General features: G+C 40.1%; 1 protein-coding gene across 2 annotated transcripts in view; it reads right to left on the reverse strand.

Annotated features, from left to right (window-relative positions):
- angpt4 (angiopoietin 4) overlaps window positions 1–21,897 on the reverse strand; it is a 72,299-nt gene that overhangs the window by 11,300 nt on the left and 39,102 nt on the right. For both annotated transcript variants that reach the window (XM_035948046.2, XM_023270050.3), the window contains exons 2-3: window positions 2,282–2,437; window positions 1,931–2,052 (exon numbers count right to left, since the gene is read on the reverse strand). In XM_035948046.2, coding sequence (XP_035803939.1) covers window positions 1,931–2,052; window positions 2,282–2,437 — 278 coding nt within the window. The remainder of the gene's footprint in view (window positions 1–1,930; window positions 2,053–2,281; window positions 2,438–21,897) is intronic.

Genomic DNA, 21,897 nt, shown 5'->3' on the forward strand with positions numbered 1-21,897 from the left:
GTGATCCATCCATCATCTATACACTGCTTAATCCTCATTAGGGTCGCGGGGGGCTACATCATGTTAGCTAATGGTGTTGAAAGGCTCACTAATGAGTAGAAAACCCTTGTGCAGTTATGTTAGCTCATGGATAAAAGTGGGAGCTTTCATGGAAAACATGAAAGTGTCTGGATGACCGGTGGTGTAGATACAGACACATACAATCTGAGGCTCTCTGTTTGCATTACATCTGTTCCTGTAAACACAGAACACACTTGATCATTTACTCTGCATGTTTCACCTCACAATGAAAAATACTGAAGATATTGTGACTCCAAATATTGCTGCGTCTCCCAGCAGCAGCTGTGGACGTGTTTCCACCTTCTGGGATGACTCGTTCGTATTTAAAATAGTCTTGCTAACAAACTTTTTCTTCATCGAGGTCAATTCATATTTGTGTCAAGAATTTTAAAAAATGTGTTTTCAGCATTCATCTGTCTCAGGGTGAAATCACAGAAATATGTAGCTACTGTAAAGACTGAACATAAACATGTACTGCTGCGCTGCATAAACAGTGCCGACATTAGTGGGAGATACAAGCAAAAACCCCTTCACTCAAAAATGTGCTCAGATTTTTGTTACTTCAGTTGGATGCTTCAGCTTTACATTCATATGCTGAAGAAGTAAAGCTTATCCTCTAAATCTCACTGTGACACTTGGATGTATGTTATGATTTTGTGGCATCACAACTAATCTGGAGCCAAACCTGGTTCCAGTCAGTCTATTCATTTCCTGCGTCTGCACTTGTGAATACAGTAACCTTATTGAACACCAGTCAGCCACACCATTAAAACCAGTAGAGCACAGTTTCTCACAGTTTCTTTCACAGCTTTGATCACTGAGGTCTGGACTACTCAGGCCTCTGAAGGGGTCCTGCAGTACCTGGTACCAAGACGTCAGCAGCAGAACCCGCCATGGATCGGACATGCCACAGACGCTCAACAGGACTGAGATTTAGGGAGGTGGAGTCCAAGTCAACACCTTAAACCGTTGCTCATGTTCCTTAAACCATTCCTGAACAACATTTGTGATGAAGCAGGACCGTTGTCCAGCAGAGTCCACTGCCAGCGGGAAATGAAGGGGTGAACAGTGTTCAGGTAGACGCTACCTGAAGAACTGACTGTTGACTTGCTGCTTCATACATCCCACCCAGTGACAGATGCCGTTACAATGAGATGATCGGTGTTATTCACTCCACCTGTTCATTAACGTTGTACCTCTTCTATCAGTGGATTAATAACTGCTAATGAAAATAATAAAGGCAACACACAAGACTTTGGGCAAATCACTAAATCTTTTCTTTGTACATGTTTATTACTCCATCAAGGAGGCAGAGCCTTGATGGAGTTATGTGATGATCAGCGTTGGTTTGTCTGTCTGTCTGTCTGTTAGCAACATTACTCAAAGACGGATTAATGGATTTGGATGAAATTTTCAGGGAAGGTCAGAAAGGCCACAAGGACTAAGTGATTAGATTTTGGCAGTGATGCAGCTTATAGTCTGATCCACGGATTAGTTAAAGATTTCTGTACCATTGCTAGATAGTGGCACAGCACCACTGTAACCATGACAACAAGTGAACACTACGTCAACTGCCTGCTGATGATCACATGATTGTGATCCTACTATAAATCAGCCACTGTGAACCACAAAGTGTTTAAAGATTTCATCCCTTGGAAACCATAGTCCGACTGAGCAGCCTTGGAGGAGTACTGAGCTCTCTGAGTGCTTTTCTAGTTGATAATGTGATCACTCAAGGACAACATTTAAAGGTCACTCTTGTACCTCTTATTTTTACTGAAAGTAATTCCTAGAACTAATTCCTAAATAAGGACCAGAATCAATGAATAATTTCCCAGCCTGCTTGAAGGAGAATTGATGTGTTTTCTACCTGTTTTTGTCTCGCAGCTGACTGATCTCAGACGTCTGTAGCAGCAGCTCCTTTTCAAGCTTGTTGGTGGACAGAGAATTCTCCAGAAGCTGAATCTCTATCCGAGACGTGTGGTTCAGCACCTGGAGGTCGATAACGATAAGATACGACAGGCCTGTAGAAATATCATGGCAGGGAAATTTGCAAATGAATATTGTACAGATTCTTCCATATGCAGAAATTCGTAGTGGAAAGTAGTGGAAAGTAACAATATAACGCTAGATTAGTCTGCATGTAGGAATGATAGTGATGACGATGAACCTAGAACATCTGCCTTTAAGCGACAGGTTTACCACACTGCAGGTCTGTTACCTTGGCTTCGACCACGTTCAGTTTGCGTGTCTGCTCTGCTGTGTGTGTGAGGAGGTTCGTCCCGATTTCCAGCATGGTCGCTGTTTGGTTGTGAACGACATGTGACTGTATGTTGGCAACGTCCCGCCTCATGCTCCTCTGAATGAAGTTCTCCAGCTGCAGACAAAACACATAATAAATACATCAGAGTGTGAGATGTGTGAGGAAAAATAAAAGTAAACTGAAAGAAACACAATATAAGCCATGTTTAGACCACAACAACAAGAATGTTAATTTAACACAAACTGTGAAAGATGGATCTGATGAAATTTTGATCTCAATCTGTATCACAATGTCCCATATCAATATGTGATGGACAGATTGTGTGCTAAATGTATGTTTTATTATGATGTGAAAATGTCCATTCATCCCATATCTCTTCACCACTTTGTCCTCATCAGGGTCATGGGAGGCTGGAGTCTATCCCAGCTGACTGAGGGTGAAGGCAGGAGACACCTGGACAGGTAACAGTCTATCACAGGTTCACCTGGACAGGTAACAGTCTATCACAGGTTCACCTGGACAGGTAACAGTCTATCACAGGTTCACCTGGACAGGTAACAGTCTATCACAGGTTCACCTGGACAGGTAACAGTCTATCACAGGGCTACACATAGAGACAAACAATCACACTCACATTCACACCTATGGACAATTTAGAATCACCAGTTAACCTCAGCATGTTTGTGGACTGTGGGAGGAAGCTGGAGAACCTGGAGAAAACCCACACATGTACAGGAGAACATGGAAACTCCATGTAGGAAGATCCCAGGAAGACTGGGACATGAACCGGGGATCTTCTAGCTGCAAGGTGACAGTGTGAACCACTGAGCTACTGTGCAGCCCATGTGAAAAAGTAAATAGAAAAAAATTGAAGGCAGAGATACATGATTGGGTCAGTATATAATTGAGGGAGTTTTGAAGTTCATGGGATGTATCTTGCATACATTTTTATTAAAAGTAAAAAAAAACCAAAGAAAAAAACTCTTGTTTTTTATGTTCATTATGATCATGTCTTCACAAATTCCATAATTATTTATTATGGAAACAATCACTTATTAATAAAAAATAATTAGATATCACTAAGATGTCAACTAAATAACTGTCTGAACTTAATACCAACCACCTTCTAATTAGCTAAACAATAATAAAATGAGTTAATTCAGAAATAGTTTGGATTGTGTTCTTTTTATTAAGTTGAGATAACCATGACAGATAATTCTTTTTTTGACAATATATCAAATTTTATACAGAAAATAACAAATTAAATCCCTTTCCACTAAGTCCCCCATTACAAAAACACATCTAAAGGAAGTGTGTTAATTCCAGATCACATGACCTGCTCCACATGATGTCATTTCCTCCTGAAGAAAAGACTGGCCAGACTCCAAGGCTTTCTGACTTATTTAATATAAAGTAGTCAACAGGTTTACTACAATATCTTTAGAAATAATGTTACATTTTAGTTTTACTCAATTGTATATGATTATATGTAATATTTAGAAGAATCTTTCTCTAAAAATGCCATGTTTTGTTAGGTTATAGGCGGCCATGTTGATTTTAGGCCTGAAAACAGTAAAAATGTCAACTATGATAAAAAAACAAGTCCCACAATTATATATTGACCTGATTGGCTGCTCTTATGTACTGAATTTGTAGCTCCCAAAGTTTTTTTTTGTGAGCGTTTGGTCAAAGACAGTTTTGAAGAGATAATCACAGATTTGACCATAATAACTGTCACGGGGCCTTCAGAGTCTATAGCAGTATTTATGCATTAAGTACCTGGAAGTTTTAGTCCCACACATTTCTTTAAGGAACATTGTGGCCAAAAGACCTTTGAAGATTAGGCAAATTATTCCCCTGATGTATGAGAAAGGGATGGGTGATTTTTTGTCATTTTTGAATAAAACACTTTTCCCCAGGAATTACGTTACTACACAACTAAACTGCAACCTCAAATAATTTTTGGGTGAAAATCTTTTTCTCCCAGTCTGGTAACACTATGATGTAGAAGAACATGTTACGGTTAATAAAAGATGGGGGCTGAAATATAATGCTTTGATAGCAAACTTGAAGCTTCACTGTTTTCTGGGTTACCATGGTGATGAGATGCATCCCTTCTAATATATGACTTGTTGGCAATTGGAAAGCAGTTTAGTAAGTGGCAATGCTATCAGAGATATTTGTGACATGTAATGAAAGCACAAGAAGGTTTCTGCTTCTTTCATGTTTTTATTGGAGAGGAAAAATGAACATTTTCTAAACACCGAGGGGAGCGTATCTCCTGCATTCTGGCAGAAATCTATGCTTGTAGCGTAAACTAATTTTGACCTAAATTAAAGTGAGCTGTGTTGAGTCTTTCCAGAAGCTTTGTGGTGAGTTTCTGCATTGTGAGCACTGAAACCACCCACTCAGTGCCTCAAGTTCACCAAATCAGACATGTATAATGAGACGTGTCAGGGGGTCTGGGATATAAAGACTCAGGTCTCTCCATCTCTGGGAAGATCAGCTGATGCCAGCTCGCACTGAAATGCTGCGACCTTCAGCCCCTGACAAATAAATAATCCATCCATCCAGCCATCTATTCGTGCCTCAGACTCCACGTCGTCAGGATATCAGTGCCACTGAGAAGCACAGGGGGTTGATAAATATACCACTGGACCAACAAACAGATTGGTCCCAGTGGGATGGCCGGTTACCAATGAGGCAAAGTTGGATCCCATCATAAGACTTTATTTGTCCTCTTAATAATGGTGTTTTAAAGCATTCAGGCCTGATGAAGATCAGACTGGAGTTTAATGTTGTCGAATTTAAATTTAGTTGTGGTTTGTAGTCAGTGTGTTTATTTTTCGATGACTATCATATTATTTTTCACAAATATTTTGGAACACTTTTAGGGCTCATAAAGGAAAACATGACTTTTGTTGCACTGAAATTCATTTGACTGCTCTGCCTCAAAAACAAAGTCAGCAAAAACAGTATCAGCTCAGAGACTGGTGAACTTTGGTAAACTCAAAAGACCAACGTACGAGGTGAGATTCTATATATTATCAACAGAATCTGTGCAATATCTACATTTTAAGATCTGTATTATCTACTCATAATGAACCTGCATTGCAAAAAATAAAAGAAGAAAAGCCATCAGAGAGTGCAGTTCTCCACCAAGGCTGCTTAGTCATTACATCATATCCTACAGGTGAAATCTTTAATAAAAAAATGACCTTGCGCTGAGCACAGGTGTGTTCTGCATGTGTACGTTATATACAGATACCGAATCACGTAACTTAAATATGTAGCGGGCGGCAGGAATTGATGAGACTCAGAAACACCTCCATAATAATTATTCAGTTGTTCCTTGGATCAGTTCTGATGGATACGTCCTGATAAGTCCTCAGTGGTGGATTTGTAGTAGAATCACAATCATGTGATCATCAGCAGGCAGCTGATGTAGTGTTCACTTGTTGTCATAGTTACAGTGCTGCTATCTCACAATGATACAGAAATCTTTAACAAATCCGTGCATCCAGACTATAAGCTGCATCACTGCCAAAATCTAATCACTTGGTCCTTGTGTCATTTCTGACCTTCCCTGAAGATTTCATTCAAATCCATTCATCCGTTTTTGAGTAATGATGCACACAGAAATAAATAAGGCCACAAATCTTTTTGGTGAGAACAGGAAAGTGCAAAAAGCCCTACACTGACTGGCTTTCACTATTTGCTGTGAATGGTGACAGCTGATTAATTTTTCATAAGTGCTGAGTAATCCTCCAACGCTGTGTTTTCATGGTTTTATTTCTTTCAACTGCCGATGTTATCGCCACTGATTGACCTTATCACATTCATCGTTCTTCACACATGCTGACGGCACTGTTGCTCACTTTCAGTAACCAATCAAAGTCATTCGAGTGCTGTTATGTTTAGTCTGCTCCAGTCCAGATTCAGATTAAACAAGCATCGCTCTGTACAGGCAGAAAACCGTTTTACAGGAGGGAAGATGCGTATCGCAGCGGTCACAAATCCAAGTGGCCTTTAGTGGGGATGTTTGTGTGAGCGAGTAACCTAGAACAAAGAGGGGAAAATATCTGATGTTGTGACGCAGCGAGAAGTTAATCAAATAATCAAACAAGGAGAAAATAGCTGGAACGAGCAAGCCGGTTCGTTTCTCCCTCCTGCTTCCTGAGATTCTGCACAGATAAACTCAGACAAAAGCCAAAACGTCCACCTGCACAGCCCAACAAATCGAGCCACAGAGGTGGAAACTGAAACAAAACCGCTGCTGAGCTGCTCCAAAAATAAATGAACAGATATATGCTGTCTGAGTGTGAGAGAGGCAAAAAACTAAAAAATAGAGAAGTGCAACAAAGATGAGAATCACAGTTCAGCAGGTTCTTTTTTAGGTTTGCTTTTTAGTTGAGTCCCCAGAGACACAGTGTGCTGACTTTAATTGACCCTTACTTCCTGTGCAAGGACAGATCCACACACACAGCACATAAAACATCTTCTCAGACCTCAGACGCACACAAACTGGCACACATGTATACACACACACACACACACACACACACACACACACACACACACACACACACACACAATTAGCTCTATGCAAGCACACTCACAATTATAAACTGAGCCTGACCAACGAGCTCTGGGAATACGAGCGCAGCCCCACGTATGGAGGGCTGCTTTCTGAGATGCTAACTCAAACCACATGTTGGCTTCGCTGTGATCTGGCCCTCTGGGTGACTTCACAGGGGGGACGGACGGGGAGGAGGGGAGGGTCACTCAAACAGCCCCGATAACATGACTGACGCACAGGCAAGTAGCACTGATAGCGATCTGGGGTAACAAGTGCACCGTGTGTCGCTGGAGTGTGTCGGGATCTGAGCGGGCAGTCGGTGCTCTGAAGGCGACGGAAAATGGCAGCAAACAGCTAAAAACGTTTCTATTTAGTCCAAAGTAGGAAGTAATATGATGTGTGAGTGCAGTAAAAGTCCAGTGTACTGAGTGATAACCGCCAAAAGCCAGATTCTTCTGTTTCCCAACAGCTTCGTTCCCTACAATCTTTTCTACAACAAGCAAGCTGGTTCGAGATTCATGGTGAACCATACAATGGGTTTTGACAAAACTAACTGGCCAAATAAATAAAATAAAAAACAAGTTTAATTTGTTCAACAGACAACACTGAAAGGAATGCTCTCAGCGCTCTGCAGTGGAACAAGAAAACACCCAAAGACTTGCTGAAACATCTCAGAACTTCTCTGGTCCGTCTCCACCTCAGGGCCTCTTCGATCTTCAGACCAACTATTCTTAACCGGCTGGTGGGTTCGAGCCCTTGCAGTAGCAGCTCCACAGCTTTGGAATAGTCTTCTGGTTGTTTTTAAACATGCTTTAAAACTTTATGAATAACTTAGATTTGATCTGAAACACAAAGACAGGAACAACTAAAAATGATTGGGCTCAACAAAAAAACAGTTTGTATCAATCTTTTTGATTACTAATCAAATCATGTTTAACAAAGAAGAAAAGCACTCAGAGAGCACAGTCCTCCTCCAAGGCTGTTCATTCCCCCGTATGGCATTGTCAGAAATGTCGCATTTGTTTATTAGTTATTGATGATCAGAAATCACAGCAGCATAGAATGTGTCCATTTAATATAGATGTACCCACAAACAAAATGACCTTGTGTTGAGCACATGTGTGTGTTATACATGTGTATGTTATGTACGGATACCAAATCACGTGACCTAAATATGTAGCAGGCGGCGGGAATTGATGGGATTCAGAAACACCCCCACAATTTAATCAATTGTTCCTTGTATCATTTCTGATGGATAAGTCCTGATAAGTCCTCAGTGGTGGATTTGTTGTAGGATCACAATCATTCACAAAATTAGAAAACTGAAGTATTTCCACTGTTTCTAAGACAGTCTTTGGCTCACTCAGTCATGGCACCAACTGCTTATTTAGCTTATGATGTGTCTTCTAGCCCATAAAATGCATCATCTGGCCATACTGATAAAGTGAGAAACTTGATCATTGAGTTCTCACTCCCTACATGTCATTTTCAGTGTGGTCATAGAAGAGCTCATTGCAACAAAGACCACACAATCACTAAAACCACTTTCAATGAAAAACATAACATGTTTTCAATGGCTTCTGGCTGCTCTTAATGATCTTAATCATTCATATTTATTTCACATTTATTTTGAAGAAAAAATAAATCTTACAAGTTGTTCTCCTGTTTTATCTGTTACAGTATTTCATTTTATAATCTGATAATACTAGTCTTGTCCTTTCTGCCCTGTTTTGTGACAGACGTAAATCAGTGCAATAAGAATGTGCTTATATGGTCGAACTTCAAATGCTGATATCAATTAACGTGTTTTGAATTTACAAAAACCATGGAGGTTTGCATTGCTTGTCTGTAGGAAGATCTGCCCCGAAAAGGCCAAAAAAACAAAAAGAAGCGAAAAGGCTGAGAGTTTGACTGGGATGCTGGATGGAAACGTTCAGAATGAAGCTAAGTTCAGGTAAAACTGTTCATTTATCACCATGAACAAAATCAAACTGAAGGCACCAACGTGGATACAATGGCCATGAATTGAACACGATTATCCAGATACTGAAGACAAAATCACATGTAGATGAAGCCACGCTGTGAGAATGAAATGTCTGCTCAGCCAGCTGACTTTCATTATCTTATAAAAATGAATGAAAAGCAAAGGTTTGGCAAAGAACATTTAATCAGTCCTTTAAATAAATTTTCATCACTTGTCAGCCAAGCTTTTATTACGTTCCTTGAAAGCCAGAAGTTTACACAGAGATATATTTTGACTTGGAAGAACATTGTGAGCACGATGAAACCAAACAGAAGACAAAAAGGCACACTTGCAGAGCTCGTTATATTACTGCTGTGTGTCTGTAAGAATCAGATGTTCTGGCTGAAAACCAGAGAGTTACAAAGCAGCAGAACAGTCCAGCAGCCTCAGGCTTAGTGTCTGATGTCGGCTGCATCTGATACGCTGCAGGGAAATATCTGTCTGCGTGGTGCCTGACCTTTACTCTGTCACATTCAACATCTTTCATTCTTCTCCTCTGGCATGAAGAACTTTTAAGTTTATATCAGATCTAATGATCCTCTTTGCTTTATATAACCAGAATAAATATGGAAATGTGCTGCCTGTTTATTTGTGGAGATCCGTGCATGTGATGAGCTGTTTCTGTGCCGGAGGTTTGACACCTGCTGAACTTCTGCCTTCCTGTCACACACAGGAATCCCTAAAGGTAGTCTGGACAGATTTCATTTCCTCATGAAGCTCCATTTGAGCATCCGTGAAGAGCAAAAATAAAAACAACAAAAGAACAGATTTGGACCAACTGGGGGGCAAAGCAAATAAAGCAGCACATGAAATAATGTTAGAATGTAAAACTGCTGTAAAAGGTTTGGTTTTTAGGCTACATGTCAATCAAAAACTTTACTACAAATGCAACGTTGAATCCTAAAGCTTGAAAAATGTTTCTCCTATTAATTAAACTCCAAGAGTTTCTGCTTGGTTGATGCTTTATGGCGCCATTGCAGAGCTGTAAAGAGTTGAGGGCAGCACACTCCAGAACAGGTTGATACGGCCGATGATTCTGAGACGGTAAAGTGATATCTGACCTGTTAAAATGAAATTCAAATATTACACTGATTATAACTGAAATATTTCCCTGAACAATGAAATATTGCACCTTACATCAACGTGTCGCACATGCAAATAGATTCAAATATTACACATGAAAAATAAATATTACACGTGATACTGAAAATAACACTGCAGATTTTTATACCACATTCAGCACAGGAAAGAAAGGTGCTGGTAGTACTGATAACTATCCAATAAGAGAATGCAGCTTATTAACATGTTACACATTGCAGCAGCATCTTAAGTATGACTTGGTTTTAAATTACTTCTCAATACAAACCATATTTTTTGGACAATGCTTAACTTAATCACTTCAATTGTGCTCAATTTTTACAGTTTTGTTAAATCGACAGGAAACTGCATTACTAAAACATCCATCAGTCACAGAAACCAATATACTTGTTTACTTTATTTTGACTTTAACAACTGAGGCTCAAATGCAGTGTAAAGAGGCGCAACACAAGACGTTGGCAATAATTTAAGATTTATTTACAAGCACAAGATGAAGGAACAAAACTACAATGAGGGTCAAAGAACTACAACAGGAAGTACTAATAGGCCAAACAGGAAATGTCCAAACGCTGATGGACCTAGAGGTCCCCCTAGAGGACGGCAGAGCTACATCAAACATCTATACAAAATTTACAGGAATTAACTAACCCACATAAGGTATAACCCAGGTAGGGAAGCTAGACTACAGGGAACTAGAATTAAACACTGAACAGGAAGAATGACAATTCGGCTTTACTAGAATTAGTCAGAACAAACATTAACAAAAGTACTAAGACTGGCTCAGTGATCTAACAGGGACTTAACTGATGTGGAAGGCAGAGAGGACGGGGTACAAGAGGCTGATGGCTGGATGGTGGGGCAGGTGCTGGGGCAGATTGCTCTCCATCTTTGGAATGATCCAGAAGATGAAGGGGGTGGAAGGCAGATGGGTCCAGATGTCCACAGAGGTGTAGACGACTTGGGTGCAGAGGGAATCCAGGGGAAACGCGAGCAGGCAGGAGTTCGGATGTGACTTTGTAAACAGTCCGGCATCGAGTAGTGTGCAGCGTCTGTTATTATGGGAGAAGGAGCAGTTGGCTTGATTGCTCCCACCTGCTCATGTGCCAATTCCAGCTCCTCAACATCACCAGTGCCGCTCTCTCCTGGCTCAGGTCATATCTCTCAAACAGACAACAATACATCAACATGAACAACTGCACCTCCTCCGTCGCCCCTCTGCTGCAAGGCGTCCCCCAGGGTTCGGTGCTTGGCCCCCTCCTGTTCTTCCTCTGCATCTTCCCTCTTGGCAATATCCAATGCAAACATGGGCTCCACTTCCACTCGCCGACAATCTACAGATCTACATCTCAATCAAATCCATCACCCCAACAACCTGCTTCACTCTGACCAACTGCCTCAGTGAAATAAAAACATGGATGCCAAATAACTTTCAGACGTAATAATCATCGACTCAAATCCCTCACAAAAAACACTGACAACTCCGCTCTACCCCATCACCTCACATCTGGGACTCATTCTTGACAGCAATCTCACCTTCGAACAACACATCAACCAGATCACCTGGACCGCCTTCTTTCACCTGAAAAACATCGCCCACCTCCGCAACTCACTCTCAGGGCATGACGATGAGGCTAAATGATAATTCTAAATTGTCCGTAGATGTGAATGTGACTGTAATTGTGTGTCTCTATGTGTAGCCTTGTGACAGACTGTTACCTGTCCAGGTGTTTCCTGCCTTCACCCTAAGTTAGCTGGGATAGACTCCAGCCCCCATGATTCTAATGAGGATTAAACAGCATATAGATAATGAATGGATAGATAGTTTATTGAAACTGCTTACATTGTATTGTAATAGATTATTCTGACAATTTGGAATCTTGTCTGACTTTCTACCAACAGATTTGTGTGTAAGTGACTCGTGACACTCATGACAAGGTCCGTATTCATCTAAATACAGAACATTCTACATATTTAAGAATATCCACAGTATCGTCTAATATTTCTTACATGTTTGGATGCAAAAATAAGTATTCCACTCTAATAAGAATAAGGGCAAAGATGTCATAATGGAAATTCAAAGCCCTTCTGATTGATTCATTGGGTAATCTCTGATGCAGGGGTTCCACAAAGGAACCATTTTGAACTTCAAAGGTTCCTTCACAGCAGCATTGGTGAGAATCCCCAAAAGATTCCTGGAGGTTCTGCTGCTTCTAAGAATGCAGAATGATTTAAAACACACATACCACATTAATGCTATTTAGATAGATTTTTGTCTCATTTCTCCACAGGTATTTTAAGCTGCTTCTCTCTTCACGTCGGACACTCATTATTTGTAGGTGCTGCCATGTTTTTTCACCTGTGAGAGTTAATCATAAAACTAAAATGTTTTCTTTGTGCTGCCTCGTCTGCTCCATTTTTAGCACATCTCCTGACAGGTGTTCTCTAAAACATCAGACCTCTGGAGGACAATCATGCCATTATAGTGCTCTGGGGTTTAGTGGGTTGCAGCAAGTGTGACTTTTACTTTTTTATTGAATTGAGTGATTTAAAGAGCAGCATAAACACATTCCTGTTTCAAATTTAAAACAGCAAATTTGAACTTTGATACCCCACACTCTGCCTCACCTCAACTCTCTGCTCTCCTCCCTCTGTCTAAAGCAAATTGTTCTAGATAATAGATCTGCAGGTCATCCCGGAATCACAGAACCTCATGCAGATACAACTTTTGTCTTCACACATACACTGCAAAAAATGCATCTGAGCTATAGGAAAGATACTGTCTTGGTTGAATCTCACTTATCATTCTGCTTTGGGCATTGCAGTTTATTTTTGTGGAGTCGATCAGTTTGAATTCACAATTCGTCCTTTAAAACTAATATTCTAAATTCAGCAACAGCGTGAAAATAAGGTTGACTGCTCCTTTAACTCTGTGTGGCTGACATGATGTTCATGTTCAAATTTTTCTGTTTCAACTCAGTAGGTTTATAGAGTGAAGAAAAGAACTGTACATCTAATGACAAAATCATGTTTTACATTTGGCCAAAGCACAGGCTGAAATTGGAAAAATTGAGTTGATAAGTTTCCTTACAATTAAGCTGCAGCGATGCAAACTGATCATTTGAAAGGAGTCACATTATGTGCATCTAGCCGAGACAATCACATTAATATTACTTGTTAACCGAATCTGGATAAACTGTATTTAATTACATGTTACCAGTTGAAGCAACTCATTTAGGTTGGTCTTTTTCCAGCGTACAGTGCCTGGCAGTGGCAGAAACTTCAATTTTGCAAGTCTCCATGGATCAGAAATAAACACAAATGACACAACATTAAAACCAGTATAGGTGAAGTAAATTACTGATGATCTTGTCACAATGCAACATTTTGCTGGGAAATCTTGGGTCATGGCATTCATGCGTATCTTACTTTGACACAAAACCAACAATGAAATATTGCTGCTGGCCAAACACCCCCTCCCAAAACAGCAGGACAATACTCACTGCCATTCATGAAGGGCTCAAGGAACACAACCAAGAGCCCACAGTGATGACCCAGTCTCCAAAGTCCCCAGTGCTCCATACGAGACCTTGAGTATCTGTGGGATGTACCCCAAAAAAGCCGGATTTACAGATTTAGGGCCAGTTTACACGACAACAGTTTTAGGATGAAACACAGAGGTTTTGTTGTGTTGCTTCTTCCCGTTTACACAGAAATGACTTAAAATGGAAACTTTTGAATGCAGCCTCCAGAATAGGATTTTTCTCAAACACAACAGCCGCTGTCGCCGTGTAGCAGGAATTTTCAGTGAGGACACTGATGTCACGCTCCACTTTGTACGTTACAATTTTTGTTCTAGTTGCCATGAACCGGACGACAACAGGACCATGTTGGACTGGTGCTGCTGATTCCACTGAATTTATTGAATCTATGCATTCAGTATACAGGGGGTCCTCGACTTACGTTGGAGTTCTGTTCCTACAGATGTGCATCACAACATCGATAAAGTCTTCTTTAAAGTCATGAAAACCAACAACTTTCATGCATGTATGAATCATTTTGAAAGAAGATAACAGAAAACGTTGCACTGTTTTTACAACTTGATCTAATAATGTTCGTTGGTGTTTCACCCTGTTCCGAGCATTTTATTAAATCTAATTTCACTTCCATAGTGTGTTGCCCTGAAGGCAGAATTATTGATGTACTTTTATTTTGACAAAGCCTTTATTTTGAAGTTGTCTGTTGACAGTTGTCACTTCCCATCTGCTATTTTGATGTTTAGTTTTACACACATACGTGCTTTTCTGGATGCACGGCTCTCTACTTTATAAACTCCACAGAAGCAATGTCATAAGTAACTTCATTTTTGGACTTACTAGTTAAGTTAAAAGGATTTATTGACATGTTTTTATAATAATAATAATAATAATAATAATAATAATAATAATAATAATAATAATAATAATAATAATAATGGATTCGATTTATATAGTGCTTTTCAAGGCACTCAAAGCGCTTCACAATGAATCAGTCTCACAGCCTTCGAGGATGTTGTTGCTGAACGAGACACAGCTAATCACGCTTCCTGTCAATAGTAGACAACATTTTTAAAGTTTGTGATAAAATGAAAGTAAATTTCTAAAAAGACAGTGAGGAAGACAGCAGTGCATGTTGATGCCCGGTATTTTGACTTTGGGTCATCAGACTTTTTGATCCAAGATGTCCAATATTTCATTGAAGGCAATCAAAAATCTAAATAATATTCTGATTTGTGAAATGTAGTGGTTTGATGTGACCATATGCCAATTATTATTCAGAATTTTGGGATGAGATGTCCAAGCAGACATGTGAAAGATTGTGCACCAATGTGTGCATCAGCTTTAATGGTAATACGTCTAATTTTTGTTCTAAACCGAAGAGCTGGACGGACAAAGTCGTCTCTAAAGCCATCCGGCTGTTCATCTTGAGACTGAGTTTTTTCTAAAGAAGCTGTGGTCATGGTTCAACGTTAATTCCTGTGACTGCAGATGAAGTCACAGCTAGGATAATTCACCAGGGACTCCAACTGCAAAACAAAAATGCACATGACGGGAGTAGATATAAAACAAAAAAGAAAAACTTCCCCGTCTGTTTAGTGTGCAGTGCATCAGAGCTGTATGTGTGTGTCTGCTGTGTCACTAACCTAAATATTACAGTCTAATGACCTTCTAACCGTCTGCTGTGTGTTACATCCCCAACGCTGACAGGATGTCAGTGTGTCTAACGGCCAAAGCTCTGTGCATGTGTGTGCGAAATGAATAAGTGAGTGCACATGAGTAAATCCATCTACAATGTATACTCATGTGTGTCTCAGTCAGCCTGCCGGGTCGCCACTACACCCCCGCAAACGAGCCACGACAAATATCTCAATCATCTCACCACAATCAGGACCAGATGGGCTAAGTCAACACAGTGGTGTGTGTGTGTGTTTGTGTGAGGGTACGAAGTTGTGCAAGTGTGCAGATGTTAGATTTTAAAGTAGACAGAACAGGAGCCTCATGGAGCTGGAAGCATGGACGCTGAAACTCAAATCTTACAGGCCCGTACGAGTGCAAGGACACAGCAGGGTGAGCGATGGCCAGTTAGGAAAGAGGTTTTTCTGAAAATCACTGCAACAGTTCAAAGCCATAACCTGTCCTGCTGTGTGACTGTCTGGTTCAGAGAAAATGAATGAAAATGGCCCAACAGGAGGTTAATGCTCTTATGTTCAAAAAGGGTTTCAAAATGAGTAGAAGAATGCAAACAGAGAAGTAGCTGGATTGGATTACAAATGCAGTTAAGCCCTGAGTTCTGTCTGAGAACAGACTGTGATGGCTGCAGGAAAGGTGTAAGATAAATAAATGAAGTGCTGCAGCGGCTGTTTCTACACTCACTGCCCAGAACAGTACATTCAGCAGTTAACTACACAGACAAGAAACATCCAAGTCTGTGCTGAAAGACGAGTCTGTAACATTACCTGCATGTCCTAATCTATTTACAAAGACAATAAATAATGAGGGTGTTTTATATTAATGACCAGTGTTATCATAGTCAGCGTGTATGAACAGATGGTGCTGAATGGACGCCACTCGATGATGGAGTCATTTGCTGAATGATAGGCAGTGGGACTAAAAATTGTTTGGTTAAACAAGGAGAAAAAGTGACTGTGGATGTAGATGTTTCTAGTCTCAGTGGGGAGAAAACACAGACAGAGACAGATACTCTGTGGTCGCAGAGGTTTGGCCCGACAAACTGATTCAGAAGTTGCCTGTATGGTTTGTTAATTCAATAAAAACAATAATGGCTGGTGGCTGGCTCCATCTTACTTGAGTACTAACGATGTTTACGGACTCTTTTCATTCTTTTGGTGAGGCGAGTTTAAAGGTCCCATGTGGTGAAAATCCATTTTTATTACATTTTGTGTTTGTTAGAAACTTTGGGGAGTAAAGTAAAAGCTGTTAAGATCTGAAGATGTTTACTTCTGCCATTCCCCAACTACATAGCCTCCAAGCTTTACAAGCCCGTGAGAGTTTTACTAAACTACTCAATAACTGTCCAGCTCAAACTTTGTATAATCCTGCCATTTAACTGCTTCCAAGTAAACCTTCAGAAGGAGCAGCCGCCTCTCAGTTCACCAGGTTTATTCACTTTCTTGAGCTGCTTATGCTAATGCTAATACATCTCAGCAAATGTTCTGCTGTTGGCTGCAAGAATGAACACAAGAGTCTTCATGCACTCCCAGCACCAGAGGAACTAAAGAACCAATGGTATGCATATTTTTTATTGATAGCAATGTCACCAAACATGGATAACTCATATTTCCATTGTCATCACAATATGATGACATTAAACACATTGGAAAAGACTTCCTGAAATGTGTGGGTTAAAAAAAAGTGCTTTTATTTACACATGCCATACATTCACCATGCAAAGATCTGACCTTTCAGATTGAGCTATGGGCATTTGGTTCCAAATGTATTTGGCCAATCAGATGAAACCCAAAGCATCCATCAGCCACCCTCAGATTAACTGATGTCAGGTTAATGAGCACCACGGCTGAGGAAGGAGGGAAGAGGGAGGAAAATGTCAAGAGATGCTTTTGTTGAGTTTAGAGGTAAAATATTTGTTGGTCCATGTGTAATCTGTTCAATAAAAGCATGTTCAAAATTGATTTCACTTTTTTTATTCAGTAGGTGTATGCTATTCAGTGTTTGGGGCTCATGTTAACAGCATGAAGACATAGGAACTGAGCTAGTACACTTTAATGTTTGTTTACTCATCACTAGTCACCACTGTGACATTGAGAAATGATTCTAAAATTCTTCTTATGTGGGATTAAAAAGAGGAAACAGATTTTGTTTTATCTGATGTCATCCACCAGTTCTAAGTCCAAATGTCTGGATTTCAGGCTCGACCCAGGGATTACTGACAGACATCTGTGGAGGCTACATTAGAGCTCATGAGGAGTCAGAATGCCAGAGATGGGTTATTGACAGCATCGATGAGGCTGAGTAATGCGGGTCTGTGATAATGGCTTCTGATTTATCTGACGTTTCATATGTCCAGACTGTACTGTAATTTGGTGTTAAAGAAAAGGTAGAATTGGCCTTTGTGGGATTGTCTAAGATCAACTGTGCTAATCAAGTAACTGCAACAATGTGGGTTTCAATCTGGTCCAAGACCTTTGTCTCTCTCCCATCCTTCCTGTTTCTCTTCAGAGTCAAACTATGAAAGCGGAAATCCAAATATACTCCCAAAAGTGCTTAAAAATGAATTTCATATGTGCGATTACAATCAGGATTTGGGATTTTACTACCTGCTGTCCCCAAAGAACCGCGGAAGGAGAGATGAGAGAGGAGAGAGAAAGTCCTGGGTTCAGCTCACTCGATTTAGGGCCAATAAAACGGGAATGTTTGAGCCCCTCGATGGATGTTGTGTTTGGCCTCATGCCATCACCACTGTGTACGTGTGTTTTACTCCTGCATCTATCTTTGTGAGGGCCAGTTTGAGTTTCAGATCTTGGGACTGACAACATTTTGGCGGATCCTCAGAGGACTGTTAGATTTGGTTTGATAGCTTAGAATAAAATTCGGTTTAGGGTAAGTGTTGGCATCTAGCTGTGATGGTTTTAGCAAAAGGCTGGTGATTGTCAGTATTTTCACTGTCAATAAACCCCGTGTCAAGACCAAAACCAACAACTGATCCACCAAAAGGAACTATTTGTCTAGCCACAGCCTGATATATTTTATTCCTCTGCGCAACACAGCTCCTAAAATAAATAAATAAAAACACTGAGCCACACAATTGGAATGACTGATGTTTTCCTCTGTACTAGAGAGCTCTGGTGTTGTCCAAAAACTACTAGAAACACATCAGTGAACCACAGTCACACTGGGGGACATTTTTATTCACTATGAGCATACACAGTCTTATTTATTTAGACACCACACAGACTAAAAACAGTCACTTTCATTATGACTGTTTTCACCCACAGTGGAATTTATGCATAGATTTCGATCTAGTATTGTAACAGACTCATTGCCTCGACTGTATGTAAAACTAAAATTCTTACTGTGGTGCATTCATAGTAAAAAAAAAAAATATATATGGTAAAAAGGTCCAGAGAGGATATTCTTAAAGACAGTGGAATACTGTAATATTCATGGACTGTAAAAAAAAAAATAAAAATAAATAACAAAATGTGGCAAAATGATATACAACAATATTTTTAGTAATTTCATTTGACACACACACACAACAAATTATTGCACAGATTTTTGATGTGGACATTTTTTACAGCCAAAATGTAAATTAATTTCTGTCTGTTTTTCTGTGATTTTACAAAATATATTCTGTAATTTAACAAAAAAAGGGAAAATCTGTAAAATAACTGTCAAATAAATCATGTACTATTTTTCAGATACAATACTAGTCAAAAGTTTTAGAACGCCCGAATATTTCCATTTTTTTTTCTAAATTCTGCATGTTAATGTCTCATTGTTCTCTGAAATGAAAGCAGAGAACAAATAAACAAATGGAATTTAAAAAGAATCTATTTAGAAACCGAAATGTGTTCTAAATTTCTGACTCATCAAAGTACCACCTTTGGCAGATATAACAGCTGAACTCACTCATGGCATTCTTTCCATGATGGAAACCAAATATTCTTCAGAAAGTTCTTCCAACTCTGTAGCAGAAGTTCCCATAAATGTGTGGTTCTTGTAGGTTGCTTTGCTTTCACTCTTCTGTCCAGTTCATCCCAAACCAGCTCCATGGGGTTTAAGTCTGGAGACTGTGCTGCTACTCCATGTTTTCAAGCTCACCATCTGGTTCTTTGTTCCTAAGGTAGTTCTGGTTCTTATGTTCTGGGTCATTATCTGCTGTAGAATGAACCCCTGACGAATTAGAACATACCAGAAGGTTCTGCATGGAGCTGCAGAATGCTGTGGTAGCCGTTTAGGTTCAGGGTTCCTCTCACTCTGTACAAGAACCTACCCTGGATCCAGCAGAACAGCCCCAGACCATCACACTTCCTCCTCCATGTTGGACAGTTGATGTCCCACACTGAGGAACCATCCTTTCTCCTCCTGGACGGCTACAAAGATCCTGCTGATGAACAAAAGATTTCAAATTTTGATCCATCAGTCCATAATACCTTCTTCCAGTCTTCAGTAATCCATTGGTGGTGTTTCATGGTCCAGTTCAGCCTCTTTTTTGTTATTCTGACGTCTTAGCAACAGCTTTCTGCTGCAACTCCAAGTCTTCTCTTCACAGTTAAACTGAGACTTCTTCCTATGATCACTATGAAGCTGATTGAAGCTGTTGTCCTCTGACCTCCTATCACCAAGCTGTTGACTCTCACAAACTTGTCTTCTGATCCTGTTGTGGCTTTGGTTCTTCCAGACTTCTTCCTGTCAGAGTTTCTCCAGTTTCTGAGCCTTATGATGGTGAAGAAAACTGGACTGACTGACACCTTGACTTTCTTCACAGTTTCTTTGTAGGAAAGACCTACATTTTTAAGTGTTATTATGGTCTGTCTCTCTTCTATTGTTAGTTTCCTTTTCCTCACCATTTTTACAGCAATACACTACTTTCTGCAGTACTATACTGTTTAGATAATGCTCTGGAGGGGCGTTCTAAAGATCAGACCAGTAGTGTACTTAATATACTATATATATAAAATGTTTCTTTTTTTAATGGGGTTTTTGTTTCTGTTGATTACAGTCATGTGTAGCATGACCATTACCACCACTACACATCCTTGTTCATTTATTCTAAAGAAGTTAATGGAAACAGAGATCAGTTCTCATTATTTATTTATTTTTTTCTGCAACATTTCAAAAGTTTGCTTCAAATTCACTCCACAGTTGTACAATTATATGGAAACACAGCTTGTTAAACACCAAGGTACAAAGGACTAAGGTGTGGTATTACTGGAAATTAGCACACTTTTCTTTAAAGAGTCCATATTCTGTGCATTTGCATGTTTAGAATTTTATTCTTTGGGTTCTTCGAGAATATGTTTTAATGGTCAAAGCCACATATTTTTTCTTATACTGTACATTGCAGTGGCCCCTCTAATCACTTTCAATCTGAAATGCTTCATTATAGGTCCTGTCTCTTTGAGGCTAACCCTACCTGAAAAGCCCAGTCTGCTCTGATTGGTCAGCTGACACAGCAAAGCAAGTTAAGCTGGTTACATATCGTAAATATGGGGGTGTGGCTGTAGCAGAAGTGGCTCTAGTGAGAAAGCTGTTCATTCTTTGTATGAGGACCAAATTAGCTGCTAAAACAGTGTCAGTCAAATATGTTACATGATGATTTAAATAAATCACAGAAGAAAAGCCTGGACTTTACACAAGGCCTTTCTATCGGTGAGGAACAGCGTTTTCTGTTGGACAGGGATTTGTATGTTTGCAGAACTTTTACATGAAGCTATGTAACAAACGAAAGGAAAGGGAAAATCCCCCCAAAAGCAGAATACGGGCTCTTTGAGGTTTGGATAAGCAGCAAGGGAATGCATTATGTTAATGAGGGTCCTCACAAAGATAGAAGTACAGATGTGTGTGTTTGTGAGTGTATTTGCAGTAAGTGTGTGTGATCAGTGAGAATCAGAGCGAGGGGGAATGAGAAAGAACAAGGAAAGAGTTTCCAAGAAGCTCTGCATGGTTGTGGTCAGATTGGCACTTGGCCACAAGTCACTGGGAATCTCTCCCTCTTTTACTCCCCCTCTCTCTCCCCCACTCACACCTCCTCACTTTCATCTGTTATTCATCTAAAATCACACCCACCATCTTTAGAATCCCTTACAAACCGTCCTCATTCTCTCCATCATCCTCCCTTTCCTCTACTTTCAATCTCTCCACTATGGCTTAGTCTGTTTTTATTCCTCCTCCTCCTCTCTTCTTCTTCATCTCTTCTACTCCTCTATCAGTCTGTCCTCCCTTTCCCCTTAGCTTGTCGACTTCCATGGCAACTGGAATCTCTCACAATGCCAACTCACAGCTGTAGCGTGACAAATGACTTTTTAAACTGGGATTTGAAAACAAAATGAGCCACCATTTACTCTCATTCTCTCAGTCTGACACACACACACACACACACACACACGCACACACACACACACACACACACATACACACACACACAGAAACTGAGGAGGAGTGCTTCATCCCTGTCCAGCTGATAAAAGCCTGTCTGCTGCACTAACAGATTTGGTGGCCTTTTGAACAGAAGATAAATCTCACTTACAGTCTCTCTCTCCATTTCCTCCTCTTACCTATTTGTCATCCAGTGTGCTGGGGTCTAAAAGTCTGGCCCTGGGCCCCAAACACAGCTCCTAAAGACACTGATCAGGGT

The sequence above is a fragment of the Amphiprion ocellaris genome, chromosome 5 (genome assembly GCF_022539595.1).
Source record: "Amphiprion ocellaris isolate individual 3 ecotype Okinawa chromosome 5, ASM2253959v1, whole genome shotgun sequence".
NCBI lineage: Eukaryota > Metazoa > Chordata > Actinopteri > Pomacentridae > Amphiprion > Amphiprion ocellaris.